The sequence below is a fragment of the Hylaeus anthracinus genome, unplaced genomic scaffold (genome assembly GCF_026225885.1).
Source record: "Hylaeus anthracinus isolate JK02 unplaced genomic scaffold, UHH_iyHylAnth1.0_haploid 12001, whole genome shotgun sequence".
NCBI classification, from domain to species: Eukaryota; Metazoa; Arthropoda; class Insecta; order Hymenoptera; family Colletidae; genus Hylaeus; species Hylaeus anthracinus.
Genome location: NW_026534348.1, coordinates 22,644,776 through 22,668,254, shown reverse-complemented (window position 1 = coordinate 22,668,254; position 23,479 = coordinate 22,644,776). Strand labels below are relative to the sequence as shown.

The window sequence follows — 23,479 nt, the reverse complement described above, 5'->3', positions numbered from 1 at the left end:
TGTTTCCCATCGAAATTTATTTTACTTCTAGTCATAAACATATTCATGATTAAACGAGGAACAGCTGCTTTCCTAACGATTTGCAAACGCTTATAGTACGCATGTGTGCATCAATCGTCAGATTGTCTATTATCTTTACTTTGTGCTCGTTATTAGTCATCAAAACGCGTGAAATCGGTGGCTACGCTACTTGGCTATTGTTGCACCAGGGGACTTGAAATACTTTTCAACTCGCGTATCCGTGAACCAGACCTGGGCAAATTTCAATTGGTATGAAAATGAAAAAAAATTATTTGAAATTATTTATTTTGAATCGTTACTTTCATAATTAATATAATTTATTTGAAATAATAGCAGAAATAATGATTGAATAACAAATTATTTGGTAATTTTTTTATTTCAACTAAATATATAATCCTCAAAGTAATACAACTATCATTTATAGATTTTTGTCCGATAATACAATTTTGAAGAATAATTTCACAATTATTTCGAATAATTATAAAATAAAATAATATTATTCGTCATAATATTTCAAATAACGTTGTTTTGAATGTGATCGCAAGTATGAAGATAATTATGAAATAAAATAACGCGACTCGAAACATTATTTCGAACATTACTAGAAAACAATTTCACAATTATTTCAAATAATTATAAAATAGAATAATACGTTATTTGAAATGATATTTCAAATGATATCATTTCAAAAGTGCCCAGCTCTGTCGGGAACATTAGTTAAGAAAGTAATCGATAGAGAACAATTAGAAATTGGTACAGTTCTAAACGTTTGCCTTATAATGTCCAAATGGAAGTAACAAGACGAAGAATCAAAACTCAATCGTAACGATGTAAAACTAAACGTTCTAACTGTGATTGTATCCAATTTTAGGAAAAAGAAATTAGGAAAGTTTCGAAATTAGTCTGTATATCTATTCAGAACGGCGTGTACGTGTAACGGTATTATTATTAAAAATTAATATATTCAAGGTGTGTTGAAATTCGATGTTACCGAGTTGTGTACACTGAATTAAAAAAAAAACAAAAGGAACAAAACGATTTCACTAAACTTTTCGATGCTTTTTTACAGATTTTCGAAGTATTTAAATAGAGATAGATTTCATAGCACGTTTGAAAGACGTAATTATAGTAATTCGTGATTTTACTGGACAACTCTTTCCAGTGTTTATGCCTTCACATAGATGCTCTGTTTGTGGGTACTTAAAAACCGATGAAAGATTACTTAATTACCTCCGATATATTTCATTGAGTGCTACTAAAAGAAATATACTCTCACGAATACAATATTTTATTATCAAAAACAAATATATGTATAAGCGACTGTGTTATATGGTACAATGTTTACATGCATATATATATGGAATTAGTCTCTTTATTATACAAAGGCTACATAATAACATGCTTCCAAGTATAAATTAGTCAACGATGGCAATCAAATTGTCACATTAACTTCCGTAGAATTGAATTGTTCACGCAAACATTCCGATCAATCTTCGAGTTGTATTTGGTGAAAGGAATTTTTAAATTGTTTACGGAATGCATTATTAACTCTTTGCGGTCACAATAGGTCTAGACACGTGGCCGACTGGTGAGAATTATTTTGAGAGAGGCGGTGAACATGGTACAAACACGTATGGGGCAATTTCTCTTAAAAAAATAAGTCGAAATTATAAAATAAATTGAAATTATAAGAAAATGTCGAGAGATATGGGCGCGACAGTGCCAGAACGACATGGTGGGGATAGACATTCAGTGACTTTGAAAAGTCAACTAATTTAGTCTCGACTTACTGAGGGAAGTGCGCAGTTGTGATATTCCATTTCGTGATGTTATTAATTATCATTAACTACTACTTTTATTTGACATCGAGTTTGTGTAAACATTGGCAGTACAAATGACAATATTTAGCAGATTCTAAAAGCCGGCTTCTTAACTTTAATTTATTTAATATTGCATTTTATTACATAAAGAATAACTTGGAGATAAACAAAAATATTTCAAACAATTCTTGCTTAGTTTCAGGGAGGATATAATTTAACATTGATAGTATTTTTGTAAGTAGAGGTATAAAAGAGATGCGGAAGTCGACTTTTTTCTTATACTATTGGAACTTTCAGAAACCAAATTCCTTTCTAAATATAATTTTAGATGAATTTTAAGTAACTATAAGGAATCCGTGCTTATAAATAATAAACATGTGTTACAATAATTTCTAAATTTTAATTATAAAATCCATTTTATAATTTATAAATTATAACATAAATTTTCTCCAGTTCTTAATGTATGGAGTTCATCGAGTTTGTTTCTGGGAGATTCGATTGTCAACTGCCATAATTCTTATTAGATAAGTGAATGCATAGTCGGTGGATTGACAAAATTTATTTTCATTCAAAAAACATTTTATTTTACAAATTTGATTCATTTTCGAACCATGGTAACCGACGTAACTTGCGTTCTGAGCGAGACACCTGAAATTACCTCAACTTGGATCAATACTATTACCTGTAGGGGAAAAAGAATCAAATATACATTATTGGTGGTTTCGCTAATAATAATTTACTATTACCCATTTCTACTAAGGGAGTATGTGAGCATGCAGGGAGGAGGGGTGCGGTCAAGCGTTCAACATATGCTAAAGTTCTAATTGTATATGTCATGTACTATAATAAAGCTATTTTTTTTATTAAAGGTATTTAAAAAAAATAGCTTTACACGTTGGAATTTCAGTATCGACAAAATATGAATGAAAATAAAAGCTTATAATAAAGCAAACAAAAAAGTTACTATAAGCTGACATTTCAAAACATTGTAATTTATAGACTGATTCTATAAAAATTGCTATAAGCTAACATTATAAAATTAATAACTTTGTTAAAAATTTGTAATTTGAAGCGCGTAACAATCATCTACCCCTCTCCCTTATACAATTGGACGACCGCTGAGGGTTAAGGACTTGGAATATCGACGATTATATTCCATAAAATATAAAAAGAAAGAAATGAAACGATAATTAACTACACTCACGTATTTGCCATATCCGCAAATTGTATCGTCTAAACCAATAATCAGCATAACGAACAATAAAAAAAAAACATTGCGTTAATTTCCTAATCTTTGTATTAAACTGTATTGTTACAAATGAAAATAGATTGTTGAAGTGTATGCATAAATAGATACGAACATGTATATTTATATAAATATATACAATATATCACGATATGTATTCCAATGTATTTTAGAACGCACGACAAGGACGGAGACGAAAATAACAGAACCCTTAAAAAATTTTCTTCCTTTACCTCCCAATAAAACCGAGCTACATCCACTAAACGTATATATCGTGTAAATAATTAACATAAATATTGTATTAGGAGGTGCGATGCGACGACTTCAGGTATTATACATCCTCCTCTGGAATCGGTTATTCCCTTAAGTGGAAAACAGTGAATAAACTTTTCTCCACGTGAGCCAGAGATCCGTGGCCTGAAAAAAAAAATAATAGACATTGTCACAGATAATGTCAGGCACATCAGATAAGTGAAATTAATCAGTTTCGAATACAAACGTCGGAAACGTGTAAAGGAGAATAAATAAAGTAAAGACCATAATAAGATAACGCGTATCGAGCCATCGGTAACACAATAACCGAAGGTATGTAATTCCTTTCAACCTGACGCGTACCAACCACAGAATTTTTCAGAAGCGAAGCCTTCTCAGAAGTGAGTCTTTTGGTGGTATATTAAAGAAAAGAGGCGAAGCTAAGGATTGCACTTTGGAAATTCTACGAAGAAGTTGGCATAATTGCTACAAGATGTGCAAATAAATCATCCATTACATTTTTACATGTGTGGGAAAGTAGTTTGAATTTAACCTCTTAAAGAAACTTCAAAGGGACTTTTAAGGGTATAATATTTATTTAGAATATTTTTCCTAGTAATAATATTATTCAGAAAGAGTATACAAATATTTTGGTATGAGTTTTATAAAATTTGTATAAGCTTTAAACGCGTTTTTTTTTTAAATTCATTTTTTCATCTGGTTCTCAAGGTAAACAGAAATCTGTCGAACCGATCTTTTTGAAATGTAAGTACGCTATATCGAATTCTTCTCGAGCTCTTAGCGAATTAGTATTATACCACTATTATCTAAAAAGCTATTCCCATAAATGAGATTACGTCAATCATAACATTTCAATAGTTCATAGAAATATACAAATTGATAAAGAATGGTTCAGTCAATAAAGAGTTCATTTAAATAGTCAAATAGATGAGAACGAACGGAATACAAATGTAATCGAGGCTAAATGTCCTCCCATTTAACTCTTTCGCGTTCTAAGAACGTTTATTTTTGGCTTTTTCGTTATCGATGAATCTCGAGACAACAATATCAGGGAATAAGCCCTTACTTAATATCCCGCAGGGCTTCGTACGCCTTTTAATATCCTGGTGAGGTGCTCGGACTGGCTGGACTCGGTGTCGAGTTTCGACTCGGAGTTCGGGGAACCCCGACCACATTGGCAAGAGTCTCCACGCTTTTGGGAAAGGTCCTTGTAATTATGGAGTGTTCAGGACCGATCAACGCATCACCCATCACGCCTAAACGTACACCATTTCCGTACCTGTGCAGAGTGATCGACATGTCTGAAAATAATAGAACGTGTACGTTAATCGAGGCTCGAAATCAAAATTTAGAAATGGATTGGGGATTTTCATGCATTTACAGGAAATTTTAATGTACAAGAAAGTACAAAATGTACACAGTATGCAATAATACAGAGTGTCCCAGAATTAGTGTAATAACCGGAAATGGGGAGCTTTGTTATTCAGTAGTACCATTCAATTAAAATATAAAATAATTGAATGAGAATTACGAATTAGAAGGTGATCAAATTGAGAGGTAATAAATGATGAAACAAATTATGCGAAAGTTTCAAACATACAAAAGAACTGTATTTTAATTATATTGCATTTCAATTATATTTTAAACCAATTAGATTTATGAATGCAGTAACTAGGAGTTAAATTAATCATAAAATGTGCATTATGTTTATTCAACTGCAATGGGATTGAATTATTACGTAACTGGAATACAATGTAATTAAATTAGATAACTTAAATACAATGTGATTCAATTATACAATTTAAGTATAACGTAATTAAATTTTATAATTGAAAAAACAATGTAATTAAATTAAGTATTTGAATTACAGCGTAATTCGAGTAGCATAACTGTTGTTATAGATATAATGTTTCATCCTCTTTAAAATATCTAACATTTCGTCTACAAACAAACGAGTACGACCCATTTCCTATCCTCACTCTCTGCTGCTTATTTCATTTCTAATTAATACTTATTCTTTAATATTTACTACAGTTGCCTTGAGGTGGTCTCCAATACATCACCGCGTCGACACCTTCCACGAGCAGGTCACCGTCGACGTGAGTCAAGCATAATGAGTACCTTCTGGTGAGCTGGTTTAGCATCACTTTGAGCAGAATGGATGGTAAACAAGATGTAATTAATCCGCAGGACACTTCCGTTGCCGTGATGGCGTATATCCCGCGTTGCTTCGATCTTGCCTCCCGTATATTCTTCTGGATGACCTGGAAAGATATACAGCGACCAGTGAAAAGGGTAAATACGCTGCGCCTAATCTCGTTATGAAACGATAATACTGCAAATTTGTTCAACTCGGTAATAAAAGAAACATTGATTGATAAACAGCGGATTTTATGCATTTATGGTATTATTTACACTGGATGGTAATACTTTATATTTCTTAAATATAATGAATATATAAAAATAAATATATATCCCAGATAGCACAGGGACGTCTTATGTACGTCCATGGAACGTCCGGTGCTGGACATTCCCAGAACGTTTTCTGTACGTTCTCTGTACGTCCATGGGACGTCCGGTGCTATCTGGGATAATAATATTAATTAATTAATATTAATTTACAATTGTAAATAGTGTATTTTATATTCGGAAAAAAAATATTCTGTTCTAATAATATTTAGTTTGTTTAAAAAAAGTATTTTTCCCTAAATCTAGAAAGTTCAGAGCGGACATCCCTGGGACGTACAAAATTTACGTCCCATGGACGTCCTAAGGACGTCCGACAACGGACGTCGACGTTTGGACGTAAACTGGACATAAAATGGACGTCCGGTGCTATCTGGGGTAACAGTTCATCTCATCCTGTATAAGATTCCATTAAAAAAGAAAACATGCTTCTTAAGTCTATCCTACCACTTCTTTCATAATAAAATTATTTACTCCATACAATTTCATCATTTGAACCAAATAACACTTTAAACGAAACAACCTGTAAATACATTCTATTTAAGCTCTTAAACTGATCTTTCATATCACATACTAAACTCTAACAAAAAATTTTGTATTTTCGACTTTATCACTTTAGAAACATCATAGAGAAAATTGAAATTCACACGCTAAAATAAATGGCTTCGTACAACAACACTGAATATTATAAACTAAATATCAGTTTTATGATATTATAATTAACCTTACTGGAGTGCAAGACTGTATAAATTAGGTTTCCAAGAACACGCTCATTCTATAATTTTAATCATCATTGATTGACGAGTTAAAAAAATTCACAGTATAATCGCTTCGTATGCGAGATAGCGTTGCGTCTTCACATTTTGGTTCATTGTTGCATATCCCTTCAACGGCATGCCGATAATTTTGCACGCGATTAATATGCGGCTTAATTTTAAATATTGTTGTAAGACGTACGGTAAAGACAATAGATAAATTTGAGTAAGAATGAATGTACGACACCAATCACTAAGCCCCCTGATAGCGCGATCGCTGACCTCTAATGTAAGTACGTAATTCAAATACAGTGCACCGTAATGCCTGTTATTATCGACAATAACAAATGCATGCAAGCGCTAAATCTAGAAAATTGGGTCACATGTAAGATCGTGTTGAAGTGGTTCGTGTTGAATAGTTTACTTCTATCTTACAAATTTTTATATCAATTTCTCTTAACATTTCAACAGGAGAATTCATGCAATAATACCCAAGAACTGGTTATTTATTTTCGTTTCAAACCAATGTTAATCGCTTTACATTTAATCAAACGAACCATAAATTATATCTATTTTCAAATAGATAATTCCAACCAAAACTTGGCAAGAGTTATCGAGTACTTGGCAAGTGCCTTATTTTTATGCGCTATATGTACACTTTAAAGTGTATCTTGTAAAATATTTTTTCCAAAATAAAATACCAGATGTGACGACACTTTCAATACGAATTTTGGGATGTACATAAATATACGAGGGGATGTTAAAACTTATCTACACTTTTGACATAACTCTTCTAACATTTTGCACACTGACTTTCGTCGTCGCTTATTTTATTGTTATACTGTTCTGGTAATGCTATAAAAGTTTATCCTAGTTCCGCCATTTTTCTTCCTTCTATTGTGGATAGATCACGGCCACTCCATTACAAATTTGTGCCAAAGAGGAACAACGATCAGTGATTCGATTCCTTTGGTCGGAGGGTGTCAAAGGTTCAGAAATTCATCGTAGATTATTATTGCAATATGGGGGAAGTGCATTATCACGTAAAACTGTGTTTTCGTGGATCGAGAAGTGTCCGAAGAAGTGTAACGCATGAAGAGGAAGTCGATTTGCCTCGGACTTAGATGTGCAAAATGCGATGCAAAAGTGGCTTCTCGACCAATCGAAAACCTTTTATTTGCAAGGAATACGTTAGCTTGTTAACCGTTGGGTAAAGTGCATTGATAATGAGGTAGATTACGTAGAAAAGTGATGTGCATAGTGAAACCCTAGCTTCATGTAAATAAATTGTAGAATGAAGAAAGTAGATAATTTTTTACTTACCTCGTATATATCCTATCATAGAAAAACAAAAGATCCCCCTAACAAAATTCAAGAAAGTAGAAAAAGATGTGAAATCAAAATGAGCTGTCAGTATATGAAAGTCCTTTCCAATAAAGTGCAAAGGCGACACTATGTAACACAATGTAAAATTCGGTGGTTTCCAACTATGCGCAGCTAAAATGCTGTGTCCAACAGTGTGGACATTCAGATCCTAATGACAATTCATGTAAAGTGACTGCTCCACACTTTAGCAGTGACATGAAGAAGCTAAATAGCGTATTATCCACAAACTGAGGCTGTTTAAAAATTTGCCTTGATGTCCGCGGCCTGGAAGTCAAATGCTTGGCGTGGCCAGCTAAGGTATTCTCAGATCATCAAGACCTATACTTTCTCTCTCGCAGGCTTTTACATAATTTGTCAATTTAAAACTTTTACGATATGAGTACATTTCCATTTTATTATGTTTTAAATTATTTCTAAGGACACTCATTGACGCAGATACCTCTCCTCTCACAGGCTTTCAGATAATTTTTCAGTTTAAAACGCTGACAATATGAGTACATTTTCATTATTTTACATTTTAAAATAATGCTTATTCATCAAAACCTTGACCTTGCCTGGCCACGCCAAGCAATTGACTTCCAGCCCACAGACATCTAGGTAAATGTCTAAACAGTCTCAGTTTGTGGTTGATACACTATTTAGCTTCTTCATGTCACTGCTAAAGTGTGGAGCAGTCACTTTACATGAATTATCATTAGGATCTGAATGTCCACACTGTTGGACACAGCATTTTAGCTGCGCATAGTTGGAAACCACCGAATTTTACATTGCGTTACATAGTGTCGCCTTTGCACTTTATTGGAAAGGACTTTCATATACTGACAGCTCATTTTGATTTCACATCTTTTTCTACTTTCTTGAATTTTGTTAGGGGGATCTTTTGTTTTTCTATGATAACTCCTTGAATCTTTGAAGCCTCCACTTTTTCATGTACTTAGCGTAATTTTTTTCCTTTTTGAAGTTTTTTATGGGGATCTCACTTCTTTTTACAAAGATAATTTGTATAGTGAATGACTTCAAATAATAGAAAATGGGAGATAAGTTTGAATCCTTTAAGGTTTCAAAAGTACGCAGAACGCATTGCAGAAAGTCTCATTGCAAGAAATTTATTAAAGAAGAAATGAGAAATGAATAGAGAGATCAACCATTTCTAACGCACAATTTATTGTATTAGGATACAGTTCATACGTTCACAGAACGCATGGCAAAAAGTCTTGTAACAAATTTAAATAATGAGAAAATGAGAAAATAAACAGAAATCCACTATTTGTAATAGATAATTTATTGTATTACAATAATATAGAAAAAGAAAGGACAGACTTAGTCCATTAAGGTTTCAAAAGTATGCACGACACATGACAGAAAGTCTTGTTGCAAGAAATTTAAATGTTACTGATAAAGTGATTACAATAATATAGAAAATGGGAGATCAGTTTGAATCCTTTAAGGTTTCAAACGTACGCGGAACGCATTGCAAGAAGTCTCATTGCAAGCAATTTATTAAAAAAAAAATGTAATCAGCTTATCAGTAACATTTAAATGCAACATGACTTTCTGTCATGTGTTGTGCATACTTTTGAAAACTTAAAGAACTAGATTTGCTCATAGATTTGCTTTGAGTACCGGGGGGGAATGCCGGTGCACTCCCCAGTGCTTCTTAGGGCTAATGGCTCAGCAGCCGTGTCCACAGTCACACCGGTTTAGGCGAGGAGCCTTGGGCCGGCGGGAACGCATTTCCTCGGTCAAGATTCTCTTCTATCCCCCGCGTTTCGGGCCATCCTCGTTTTCTTTTGACCCGGGTCTATCCTTACGAGGATACGCGCTACTCCGCTGGGGGTGGTCCATCATTGGGCGGGACTATGCTGCCTATTCCTCGGTAATGGCGAAGCGGAGTTGAACGTCGGGCAGTCGACATCCCTCAGGACCTGCAGTACCAGCCTGCATGTTCGCCCCTTTACACAATGCATCAAGGTTGAGAGTCCTATCCACCCCCTGTCATTCTAAGCCTGACGTCGTTATTCGATCCTCGTTCTCAGTCAGAGTATCCGTATCTCTGCCTGGATTGGTTCCCTTTTGGTGTTACCATCCCCCTCCCTCCTTCCCTTTTAGTCCCAAGCACTCCCCCCGTCTCTCTTGCCTCTACCCACCTCCTTTGGGGGTTCTATATAACTAAGTAATCGCGGGTTTACAAAATTCCACCCCCCCCCCCTTTTGTGTAACTATCCCTCTCGGGCCCTGATCCGAATGAAGACCCGCCACTGTTCATCCGTGCCAGGGTTACCGGCTTATACATGCTTCTATATATCTTGTTTTTGTCGTTTCTATTCCTATTTCTAAAACTTTCCTTTTGTTTAAGAGCGTCAGGGAGAAGTGTTCAGGTGAGGGGTCCCACAGCGTGTCTGATGATCAGACGCGACTTCCGTGGATGGACCCCAGCCATCAGGCTTGCCAACCCGTCCTTGCTGCCACTCTTTCCTACTCGACGAGCCTACTCTACTGGTATTAGGCTGGATTATTCTTGTATTCCCCCTGACTCTCAACCCCGAAGACATGGCGAATTCCTTGCGTAGCACGTGATCACCACCCGCTCCAAGGGGACCAAGTTGGATTCCCCCCTTTTCCCACTGGAAGGTTGTTTCTACAGTTTGGAAGGGTCACCACCCCTTTCACAGGGTCCTTAGATCCATCTGTGTGGTTCCATGACCCCTTTTCCTACGATGGTGTAATTTGGTCGGACGGTTACCACCCGTCCTGGATCCGAACTCCTCCCATCTTATGGGGAGGTGCGCGGACCCTTTTCTAAAATATGGTTATTGTACTCTGTAACGGTGGAAGCGCTGAGGCGCAGTCAGCGCATCCCTCTGCCTTGCGTACTTTCTATTATATACTTTCCTCTTCGTTCGCTGTGTTGAGGAGTCTGATCGGGACGCGAGCGGGGGGACTCAGACGTCGTCAGCCGTAGGTGTGGTAGCCTACGGTGAGTAAAGTGCTGGATATTCCCGCTCTTGGCTCTTGGTGTGGTACCTTGGCCTGTCCCGTGCTCTACTCTTTCACTTGCTATTTACTTCTGTTCTACACCCTGCGGAGTAGGGGATCTGTGCAGTGTCGTTTATGTGCGAGTTTCCTGCGAGACGCCCCTCGATCTGTCTGGTGCCTGCCTTGCTGTTTCCTTGTTCTATGACAAGGGACACCACCCCTTCCGTGGAGTCGGTGGATCCATCTGTGTGGTTCCGTGACCCCTTCTCCTACGACGGTGTAATTATTCTTAACTGTGGCCACACCAGCATTACTGCCAGCGTGCCATAACTGTTACTGTGGCCACGCCGATATTTCTATCGACGTGCCATAATCCTTACTGCGGCCACCCCGATGTTTCCATCGACGTGTCGTGCACTTTACTGTGGCCACGCCGATATTTCTATCGATGTGCCATGATCCTTCCTGTGGCTACTCCGATATCTCTATCGCTGTGCCATATCGCTTGCTTGGCTTTTCCTTGTTTGGTGTGGTGGCGGAGACTGATGGGGACACAGCCTAGGGGGCCCATGCGATTTCTGCTTTCTGGCAATGTTGCCTGTCCGCGATCACATTTTGGGCTCTCCCCTCTGTCAGCTTGCCTGTCAGTGCGTGTCCCTTGCCCCTCTCGTTGTCTTACTGTACTATTCTTAACTATTCTGTTCTGTTCTAGTGTGTAATAATGGGGTGGTCCCAGTGGACCGCTGGTTGGCTTTGGTGTCAAACAACGGTCACCTATGGGTCCACTCCATTATTTCCTCCCTTGCTTTTTCTGGTACTTCTTCCCTGCTTGGTGTTGGATGGTGAGAAAGGGGAGAAGGGAGCCCAACCTCGCTCCCCTCTGTGATCCTCTTCCTCGGCAGGAATCCGTTGGTTTCCCGTTTTGGGTATTTGCCGGGGAGTCCCGTTTTCCGGTAGTTGTTTGGATCTCCATGGTTCCCCTTTCATTCTCTTTCATTACCATCGTCTAATTTCCATGGATTTACGTCTGTAAGGAATGCTGCTATCTTTTTTGGCTCTAATAGTCTCGGGGACTTCATCGGGGTTGATGATGAATTGTTCTAGGTGTCTGCTTCTTTTCATCATTAATCTTGGGCATTCGCATAGGATGTGTGTTGTCGTTTCGGAGGCTTCTCCGCATTGATTGCAAACGTTGTTAGGGCATTTGCCTATCTTGTTTAGGTGCGCCTTTAGGGGGGCGTGTCCTGTTGGTATACTCACTACATTTCTAGCGTCTTCTTTGCTTAGGTTAAGCCAAGTCTTGGCTTGCTTCGTGGTGTTTCTTAGTTTCTCGATCTCTATCGTGTATGCTGTTTCTGGTAATGAGATAATCGGCTCTGGGCCTATTGGGGGTTCGTCGGAACCCCTGTTGGCTAGTCTATTGGCTCTTTCATTGCCTATTATCCCATTATGTCCCGGTACCCATTGAATTTTTACTGTACATAAAGGACTAAGTTTGACCTTTCTTTTTCTATATTATTGTAATACAATAAATTATCTATTACAAATAGTGGATCTCTGTTCATTTTCTCATTTTCTCATTATTTAAATTTGTTACAAGACTTTTTGCCATGCGTTCTGTGAACGTATGAACTGTATCCTAATGCAATGAATTGTGCGTTGTAAATAGTGGATTTCTTTTTGTATTTCTCGCTTCATCTTTAACATTTAAATTTCTTGCAGTGAGACATCCTGCCATGCGTTCTCTCTTATTCTTATTTGCACAAAATGAACATTTACTGAAATTTGTATTATGAACTGCACACTCAAACACAGAGAGAGAGAGAGAGGGGGGGGGGAGGGGCTACTCTTTATATACTGAGCAGAGCATCATCTCCATCATCAACCAACATCTCCATACCAAGAGTGAGACTTGACGCTAATGCGCATGCGACGAGTACGAGAACTATAGCAAAAATCAATGACAGGCTGATGCAGCTTTGGCCAATGGTCGAAGAGTAGTTCCTTTGAGTATATAGACATATACTCAATATACATTTATATATACATTTCTACATTTCTACATATACACAATTCTATATACTCAAACAGTAGTTCGCCAAACCGTCCAAAATTTCAATTCGCGCCTTTCCCCACTGCTATCGCCCATTGACTACAGCGCTTGCGCATAACTGCTTACTCGTAACTTAGGCATGGGAGATGTTGGTTACGGACTACACTACAGCTTGAGCAGTCCATGTGTGTATGGTCTGGGTTAGGTCTGGGTTAGGTATAGGTTATTAGGCATAGGTTACAAATGAACGAGCGGCGTGACCGATAGCCATATTACAATTTCGGCTGGCGAACCCTGCCGACTGATTCCGAAAGTCGACGAATCGACGAACGGCCTTAGCTCCTACTGCCTAAGTGTTGACGAAAAATCGACTGGAAAAGTATAAGACGGTAATATTTTGGGATGTATCGTGACATGATATTACGATATCCCTGTTGTACGTGTATCGATTTGATTGATTTTGATTTTATTCGAAAGCTTATATGCGATTTACATTAGAAAAATGCGTTTAAATTTAGGAAATATTGCAGACGTGATCAGATATTACTGAAAGAACTTTTAAGTTAGGTTAGAATGGACCATCTCTCCTGTAAAAGATAGCGGTAGCGCCACGTTATACAGGGTGGTTGTATGATTTTTCATGAACTTGGCGTCGAGACGCTACCGCGTCTTTAGATATATTATATACATGCATATTTTTCCCTATATATTCATAAAATTCGTATTGGAAATGACGTCACATCTGGTATTTCATTTTTCAATCAATATTTTATGAGATACACATGAAAGTGTATATAATTCATCAGTCTCCTTAAATACACAAGTTTCTCTACAATAAATGGACAGTAAGATCAAACTTTTTTTATTATTACCGTTTTTTGTTGTAAAACTGTTACCACATCACATTCCTGACATTTTTCTGATTAAAATTTTTGTTAACTTTGTTATTTAACGAGATGTGATGGTCAAGTTTCGTTTTTCAAATGGAACTATATATATATTTTTTATACCATGCGATAGTACTATTCAAGACGAATTCATTAAGCTTTAATGTATTTAGCCGATTTTTATTAGTTTTCAAGCTATAACGCTTCAAAGTTTGCTAATTTTAAAGGAAAAAACTCGGTTCAGCCCCGAGCGGTCCCATTGATGCAGTAAGCACCATGTGGTTCTTGAAATCGATACGGAGTGTCTCGTTTGGGATTCTAGGCCCAAGGAAGGAAAATGGGAAGAATCCCAATATTCTGGGCCTAGAATCCCAAGCGGTCACTGTCTACAGTATTCGCAGTAAAATCCACGTATACATAAACGGCGGCTTTCAATGCAACCTCCTAATATTAAAATATACGTTAAAAACCTATAACCTCCAAAGCTACTTTCGAAATTATGGTAGTTACACTAGCTGCCCTTAAACAGATACTTTCAGACTAAATTCATGTAATAGCCATCAAAATACTAACCCACAACCTTTCACCAGTACCATACCAATTGAACCTCATTTCCCCTAACGATTCACATTTCTAATCACACAAACCTGCAAAATCTCAACCAAGTCGTCCTCGAAGAGTGGCGTCTTCGTGGGCAACGCGAGACACAGTATGCCCCTGGCTTCGTGATTCTGCACGAATATGGCTCTTTGTTTGGTAAACTTGCCAGTAGCGAGCACGTCGTCCGGTATGCTGACACCTGAATGTCGAAAGTATTGCTTCAGAGCGTCCACCGTCGCTGTCAGCAAGATCTCCGCCTGGGTTGCTCCCGTCATGTTGGAGATTTTTCGAAGAACCTCAAGCTCCACCTCCTCCGACCACGCGACCACCTTTCGTCCACAAGGTGACGTGGTCTGCAGACGATTGGATTGAGGGTGTTTCAAGAACAACTCTTCCAGGATTATTTTAGGCGCCTTGATCCCTGTCCAGGTGATGGAGACCACTTCTAGGCCAGCCTGCAGCACCAGAGGAAGGTAATACCACAGCATGGACGTCAGAGTGTCGGGATAATAGTGTTTGTGACGGGACCTCAGGGCACGCACTTCCCTCAGCATCAACACTGGAGTTTTCAACGTCAACGTTACTGCCAGGTACCATAACCAAAGAATGATGCCGTGGACAGCGTCTATGGGGTTTAGGGACATCAGTAGGGCACGGAGGAAGACCAAGAACCCAAAGTTTCGCTTGGAGGCTTCTCGTTGGAAGATCGAGAAGATGTCGGTGAACCTGGATCGCTCACCTTTTCGATACTGTCTAAAATAAATGGAGATATCAATCGTATCATGTAAAATTCCGTAAAGAAGAAGCTATGGAATGTTGATATAGAATTTTAATTTTTTTATATGTACCAGGGTAGATTTAAAGAGGGTGACTTTCGAATTTGAATGCTTCCAGGGTCTTAAATGCTTCGAAATGACTAACATCAAATTCCTTAAAAATTTTAGCTCTATATCTCCATTCTTAGTACCTCCGCACAGAGGTCGAGTTCTTGCACTTAAAGAAAACTTTTTGCATTCTGATTTTTATATTTTGAGAATGAAAAAACAGAAATATTATAAGATCGTATATTCTTATAGCAAAGTGAATGCTCTTTAATAAGACTCGTGTACAAATCTCGTAAGTCTAACCGGTATAAAGTTATAAGCTGAAAAAATTGAAATTATAAGAATATAAAGAAACATATTAAAAATTCAGAAAAACAGACAAATTCTCATAACGTGATATTAATAGTTTCTCATTGGTGTTTGTGACATCAGCTGCAACCAACCGCGTCTTACTGATGATTCCTAAAAAGTGCACGTAAACCTGCATATCTCATTAGGGGAATTAAATGATGTCGATTTTTCGCGAGTCATGAGACGTCGTTTCCTGCGATAAATATTGTCTATTGAGTAAGATTATTGAAGAAATTTATGTTGATGATGAAACGTAATATGTCTAGTACTTGCAATCTTTATATATAAATATATACAATATTTATATTTTATAGTATGATACATTTCGTATTAAAAGTATAGATCATGTTTTAGAAGATGAGACAAAAAACTTTTCATCGAAATGTGAGAGTATTTTTTCCAAATTCGAGTCACCTATTTATGTACTACATTCCTATTGTATGTACACATGAAATGTATATTAATTGAAATATAAGTGGTTTTTTTTATTGTCCAAAATAACGTACTTATTTCTTCGTATTATTGACATGAAACAAAAGAATTAGAAGCAAACTATTACTTTTCTAATGAAATAATAAATATTTCCCTCAGGGGCTGTAGCTGTGCTTACAATTAGTCGCAGCTGGAGTATGGTTGCCGAGGTACTTGAGCTTCTTGTAAATTCACTAGACCTTACTGAACTACTAGGTAAATTGCAGTAAATGTGTAAGAAATAGTAAATATTTACTTACATATTTACTTATGTAAATATTTACTGCAATTTCTATTTAATAAACTCTTTTTCTTTTTTACATGTTGTATTCTTATCAGTCTATTTTTACGTATTTAATTAGTAATATATTTACACAAGTGAACATATTTTGTAAAAAATAATAACAAAACCATACCAAGTCACAATGTTTTATAAATGGCAAACCAAATATTACAGAAAAAAGTGAAATAGGCATGCATGGCCTGAATACTCTTAAAAAATAAATCAACAAATTAGGCATCTCTCTTAAAAATCGACTGAATATGCAAGAACTTAATTCCGTACCTCGTCAGTTCCTTCAGCAAGAACACCAAAACAATCATGCCAATTTTCACACACTGAAATATCCCAATTTGCTTCTTCAAAATCTCCGGTCGCTCGTTTGGATCGTTGTTGTAGAGGAACTCGTTCCAATAATTGCTGAAGCTCTCCGTGAGCTTCTGATAGAGCTTGGGAAGAGCGCATGGCTCCGCATAGAGATTCGTGAATGGTGATTCCGGCTCTTGACACGTCCATCCCTCTGTGGCTTGCTTTAACGGAAGGAAGTCTGCCACCGCTAAATGCTCCTGTCGGAGGAGCAGATGATGGACTCTAACTAGGCATACTTGACACTCCTCTCCGCGAAGGAAACAATTTATCACGTGCACCTGCCACGGTGGTTGTCCCCGTGGGAAGAATTTCGAGGTGAGGTCGCTGACGTAGTCCTGAAACCCAGGAATTTATCGCTAACAGCCACGTTACAAGCTCAGGATTGAATTGAAAATTGAAAATGTCAAGTTGCGGGAAAGAAGAAGAAGAAACTTTTACGAAAGATATGGGTTATGAACAAAGTTAGCGAAAGAAGGAACGAAGGGTTGGAAATAATTGAGGATGTGTCTCATAAAGAGAAGGAAATACGAGGCCAGGAAAGATATAATAAAATACAAAACTCGAAGTTTTGTAGAAATTACGAGAGGATGTGGACATTGGAGCTACTAAAATACTTGAGGAGAGAAGTAAAAATTAAGCAAGCATGGATGATTGTTAGATTTAGATACGGAAATCAGGAAACGGCGAATACGTAAATGTATGTAAAGTTTAAAAAAAATCGGTCAATTAGTTCTTGAGCTATCATTCTTCCAGAAACCTTATTGGTTAGTAATGATTTTGAACATTTTTAGAAAAAGCATCTACCGCTGTCCGAGCGGTGTAATATTACAGCAAAGTCATTTTTTCGGTCATTGCTTCAACAGATATTGTTAATAATTAATGTAACTATTATCAGAAATTAATTTGTAGTTATTCCAGCTAACAGATATATCTGTTATATATTGTTATATATAACGATATATAATCAAATAACAATTTCTCACGATTACTGTGTTTGATGAATACTTATTTTGAACCGTGATTTTTATTGATATTTAATCGAAGACTGAATGTTACTATGTGCATTGTAAATATTCAATTAATTCGGAGATGAACATATTTAATGCATTTTAAAGTTTCAGATTATTATACCAATGTTGCGATACATACAGTATCATTCAGTGTTCGATTAAATATTAATAACAATTACGGTTCAGAATAAGTATCCATTCGAGACATTAATCCTGAGAAATTTGTCAAGATTTTAAAATCTATTAATCAGACCAACTAAATATCAATTTTTGACAATAGTTAAATTAACTATTAACGAGACTTATTATTTAAACAACTATGGGGAATATGATTTTGCTGTGATATTAATGTTTCACGAATTATTTTCTCGATGGATTCAACGAGCCTTCGAATTGAACGTCACGCGGTTGTTGTTCGCCCTTCCCCTTCTCTACTTCGAGACGCATAAGCGAGCCGCGCCCCTCGACCGACACAGATATACGAGGGATGAAAGATCATTCGTCGTTGATCCTTCGATCGATATGGATCTCGCGATCGCGCGTCCGCGTCTCACGTCCCTCCTATTTGTAGTTTCCCTTAATTTCGTAGTTTGGTATTGGTTAGTTTTAAGGCGTGCGTGTACGAGTGTCTTTGCTCTGCCAAATAATTATTAATCATTTCTTCAATTCTTGTGTTTGTTCGTAAGTCCATATTGGACTCACAATTTCGTGCTTCACTTCGGTTACTATTGTTTGATGCTATAAGCAGAGAGACCAACCACGTGACTGGCCGAGCTCGGTTGCCGTCCTCTAGTGGGTCTGATTTGAGAGAGGGTCAATCGACGCCTCCGAGGAATCTTCTACTCTCTGTACGCGTCAGGCGAAGTCCAGGCTCCCGGCGCAGCGCAGTTCAAAAGACCCATAAGACGGTGCAAGTCGTATCCTGTACTTCGCCTGACGATGTCCAGGGAGTAGAACTCCGTCTCGGATTCTATAGTCCAGGTGCCAGCTGCCATTTTAAGTGAATTATCGTAAGAAATCTGAGATTTTCGGCTAGTGTTCAATTTGATCTGCTAATAAACGAAGTGAACGTCAGCTTCCATGATAGCGGTGGGTGTTGCCGCGGCAGCCACCGACATACGTATAATTTAATAATTATAATTCAAAAAAAGGTGATATTAAGAAAGCTGAAACTTTATTCGTACGTTTATTATGATCTAAATAAACGGAAAATAGTCGTCAGCTGACTTGATGGTGGGGGTATGTACGTCAGCTTCCCGCTCAAACATGCGAAACATATGCGCTGAGTAAACTTATATTAAAAAAGCTGAAATTTGGTGAAGTGATAGTCGACTTTAACAGTTTCACGAAAATAATTGTCCGCTGAGCTTTTCGCGGTGGAAAAGTGCTCAGCTGATGCAGTAATGGATGTCATACGTCCGCATGCATTGCGATGCGCCGCATCTTTCAGTCGTCAGCTGAGCACTTTTCCACCGCGAAAAGCTCAGCGGACAATTATTTTCGTGAAACTGTTATAGTCGACTATCACTTCACCAAATTTCAGCTTTTTTAATATAAGTTTACTCAGCGCATTTTTTTTGCACGTTTGAGCGGGAAGCTGACGTACATACCCCCACCATCAAGTCAGCTGACGACTATTTTCCGTTTATTTAGATCATAATAAACGTACGAATAAAGTTACAGTTCTTAATATCAGTTTTTTTTTAATTATAATTATACGTGTGTGAGTGGCTGCTGCGGCAACACCCACCGCAAATGCGCAAGCTGACGATCACTTCATTTAATAGCAATACTAAATGAACCATACATCAAAATCTTTGCGTCGTACACTGTAAGGTCGGGACCGGGCCTTCGGCAGCAGGTATGCAGGGAGTAAAGTACTGGCGGAGACGTTGATCGTCTTTCTCTCGAATTAGGCCCACCAGAGGAAACTGGACTGACTCTGTAAGTCCAGTTACGTGGTCGCGTCGTGTCGCGATTTCCATTTAACTTCCAAATAATTATTTGGCAGAGTTAGACATAGACTTTGGAAATCAAAGGGAGTTTGTTTTCTTTGATTTCCATGGTTTCGTACTTAGTATTAAGCTCGTGGACTCTACCATATACAGGGTGTCCCAAAACTCGGGGAGGAGCCGGAAATGGGGGGTAGCTGAGACGATTCTGAACGACAATTTCCTTTGCAAAAATGTCGGATGGGGCTTCGTTAAGGAGATATTAAGCGAAAACCCCGACCCATCAGAGCGCGCGTAGACCGTTGGAGCGGCCGCGGTAGCGAAGGCTACGCGCTGACGGCCGCGCTTGTACGCGAACAAGTGACTCGACGTGCATCGAAGGACATTGACGCTGCCGCCTAGCGCGTAGCCTTCGCTACCGCGGCCGCTCCAACGGTCTACGCGCGCTCTGATTGGTCGGGGTTTTCGCTTAATATCTCCTTAACGAAGTCCCATCCGACATTTTTGCAAAGGAAATTGTTGTTCAGAATCGTCTCAGCTACCCCCCATTTCCGGCTCCTCCCCGAGTTTTGAGACACCCTGTATAGAGTATGCATCGATGTATACACTATGTAGAGGAAGATCGAAGGAACTTTGATTCCTTCTATGTATCTCCGGGTCTCCAGTCGCAGCAACCTCCACGTGGTGAGACCTGGTAATCGGTATTATTCGTGACAAACAACCCTTCGTCGCGAATAATATCGAGCTAATGGCTGCGAACTTGTAAAGTGGAAAGTTTGTGAAAAAGTGAGTGGCAAGTCAGTGAAAAATTTATAATTTATAATTTTTTTGTTTCATTCATAAATATTTATGTATTGTACAAAAATATGTTAGTAAGGGTTTTTTTGTATATGCAATATTTTTATATAAATTAGTATACTAATATATTAATTATTCATTTAAAATTTAGATATAATAGGAGAGGACGATGTACATACATATAAAATTTGGGCAATAACAAAATAGGAAGATGAATACAGTAATAGTCATTAATCGATTAGCACAGGAATAATTTGTGTACATAATCTATTTACGTACTGAGTGTCCTACTTAAGGTGGCCGCCCTAAATACTTCACCCCAAATATTTATATTACTAATTTAAATATGTATAATATGTTGACTATGCATGTTAGAGAATGATTTTAGAAAAGTAAATCCTTACAAAGTCATATAAAGTATGATGAAAGGTCATCTGATGGAATTATAAATCATTAACTGACCTGAATGTTAAACTCCGTGATAGGTCGACCTCTAAAAGAGCACGGTGAATTCAACAAATGATTGTCCACCGAGAAATAATCGAGATCCCTCCAAACGTATAGACCCCATCTCGTGGACAAGCCTGCCCGCAGGAATCTCCTGGACGAAGTCAAGTGCACTAAATGGCCTCGTATACCTTCCGCGATCGAACGGCCTTGAATCAGCAAAGTATAAATGCCCTAAATTTGTGACAAGTTTACGAGTTACAAAGGATCACGACAACTAAAGTCCGTTAATACGAGTCATTGATCGTTTTGCACCTACGTGATTCCGAAATTGGTCCAAGATCGTTCGTATAGTGTTCTCCTCCACGACGACAACGTTCGGGTATTTCCATTTAACGAAACGTATCCAACCCTTCCTCGACCACGTTAACACTTGAATGGATTAAAATCAACGAGTAATACCTTTTAGAAACGTGTTAACTAAACTTTATGCGGATTTTATGCATTTGTAGTAGATTTATTTTGAATAAGTGTACGTACACGTGGTTAGCATATATTTTTTATACATATATGCATACGTCATAAATGCATACAATCCACACAGTCTAGCGATACAAATAACGAGGAATACCATTGGGAAAATTATATTTGTGTTAATTGAATCAATTAACACAGTTCTATCGCCTAATAGAATATTACCATTTTATCTTACAATGCTTAATTTTGGAACACGACAAAACTAAGTAATCATTATTCAGTAATGACATGAGTGCATGACTACTAGTCATTAATCACAAAGAATTCTAACCATAACTAATATTCTTTAATTATTAATCGTTATTGTACGAATTATTGCAGTCATATTTATTAGTCATTTTTTCGATTACAACTTTCCCAACTCAGCAAAGCAGTTACATACGAGAGGTAGGCAGTGATTACTTTGCGATTACTTTTGTTTGCAATCACTGTCAGATTAATCGGTAATCATAAACTACATTCGTATCCTGCAATCATACATCTGTAATTTGTCATTTTTCGGAGTTAATCGTGTACAATTATTCATTTATCGTAATAATTACTCGATAATTATAATCACAGAATACGTTTCCTCGAACCTTATCAATGGCTAAATTGAACTTTTCAAACATTTCTAACGTCAACTAAGAAACATACAACATTAGACATAAAAGAAAAAACAGTTTATAAAATACGACACTATCAGTGTGGAATTCGATTTGTCCTGAACTTACGAAAAAACTAATTCAGAGAATGGAACATGGAAAATTGGAATATTCCGTATAGAAATTTAAATTATCTCATTATTCTTTGACCTTCACAAAGTACGTAGATTTTTACTTTCCCATTTTTGATACTAAACAATAAAAAAATAACATGGAAATGGTTTCGATGTGAATCGCTGTACTCTAGAGATCATAATCGACCCCAGAAAAATATTTATAAATACATCGTAATAGATTCATAAAGAAATTCTAGTCGGTTTGTATGGAAACTTTCTTGACCCAGAGTGTATTGCGCGCTTGCACGCGAAACATTTATCGTTTAATTTGGAATCTCAACGGAGACAAAAAGTCTTCCTCAATTATCTCATTATTTATGTTTACAATAATTCCGGAGTATTTCGTTGAAACGGTATCTGCCCCAGACGCAGACATGTATAAACCGTTCCGGTGTCGTACATGTAATTTCCTATCAATCATCGCGACGTTTGCGTGTATCCAAAGTTTAACGTTTCGCGATAATTCAGCCGAATACTCCAGTAGAAAAGTTTGGCACGCGAAGAGTAACTTTTAGTTAATAACGTGTCAACGATTCGTTACCGATTAATGCAAATCAATAAATAACAAAGGCGAAGCTTTCTATTTTTCTTTTAAAGGGAGAAACCACTTTGCTCCCGTGTAAATCAAATTCTTAAAAATCATAACCATTATGTATTCAAGAATTTTTTCTTCGAAAACAATTGAGTTGGTAGATGATCTGTTTGCTGAGGTTTATTATACTATAGTTAATAATAAAAAAATGATTGTTATTTGAATTGTTTAATAAAATAACGATGCCATTTTACGACGAGATTGACTTTATAATCGACGCAGTGGGGTTCTCAGTTATAGTGAGACCTAGAGTAAGAAACTGTATTTTCATTTTCTTGCATGATATATGTATACTGTGGGATTACATAGAAATTTTACGAAAAGTTGAGAACATTTTTTATTAGAGACATTTTTTTCTCTAAATTTTGTGCTGAAAAAGAGATTTTATTTCAAACATTACCAATTCTTGCGAAACTTGATTTTTTAAAAATGCGTATGTATTTCCACAGTCTATACATAATATGTAGAAAATGAAAATACTTGGTTTTTCATTGTCTCACCATACCTGAGAGACCCGCTACGCTGCCGAGTAGAATAATTCGAAACAGATTTGTCGTGTAATGGTTCTTGCATTGCCATTTTATTTTAAAAATCTAAATAAAAAT

The 23,479-nt window shown here is 37.2% G+C and overlaps 1 protein-coding gene across 7 annotated transcripts in view; it reads right to left on the bottom strand.

Annotated features, from left to right (window-relative positions):
* Positions 1-3: 3 nt before the first annotated feature.
* Positions 4-23,479, bottom strand: part of LOC128891216 (uncharacterized) — a 45,863-nt gene continuing 22,387 nt past the window's right edge. For 2 of the 7 annotated variants that reach the window (XM_054150560.1, XM_054150556.1), the window contains exons 2-8: positions 21,305-21,417; positions 21,001-21,194; positions 16,695-17,113; positions 14,531-15,236; positions 5,390-5,624; positions 4,427-4,661; positions 4-3,504 (exon numbers count right to left, since the gene is read on the bottom strand). In XM_054150560.1, the coding sequence (XP_054006535.1) occupies positions 4,456-4,661; positions 5,390-5,624; positions 14,531-15,236; positions 16,695-17,113; positions 21,001-21,194; positions 21,305-21,377 (1,833 nt within the window). In that variant the 5' untranslated portion in view covers positions 21,378-21,417 and the 3' untranslated portion in view covers positions 4-3,504; positions 4,427-4,455. Of the gene's footprint in view, positions 3,505-4,426; positions 4,662-5,389; positions 5,625-14,530; positions 15,237-16,694; positions 17,114-21,000; positions 21,220-21,304; positions 21,448-23,479 lie in introns of all 7 variants that reach the window. The other 5 variants (XM_054150557.1, XM_054150558.1, XM_054150554.1 and 2 more) reach the window with 4 other exon arrangements.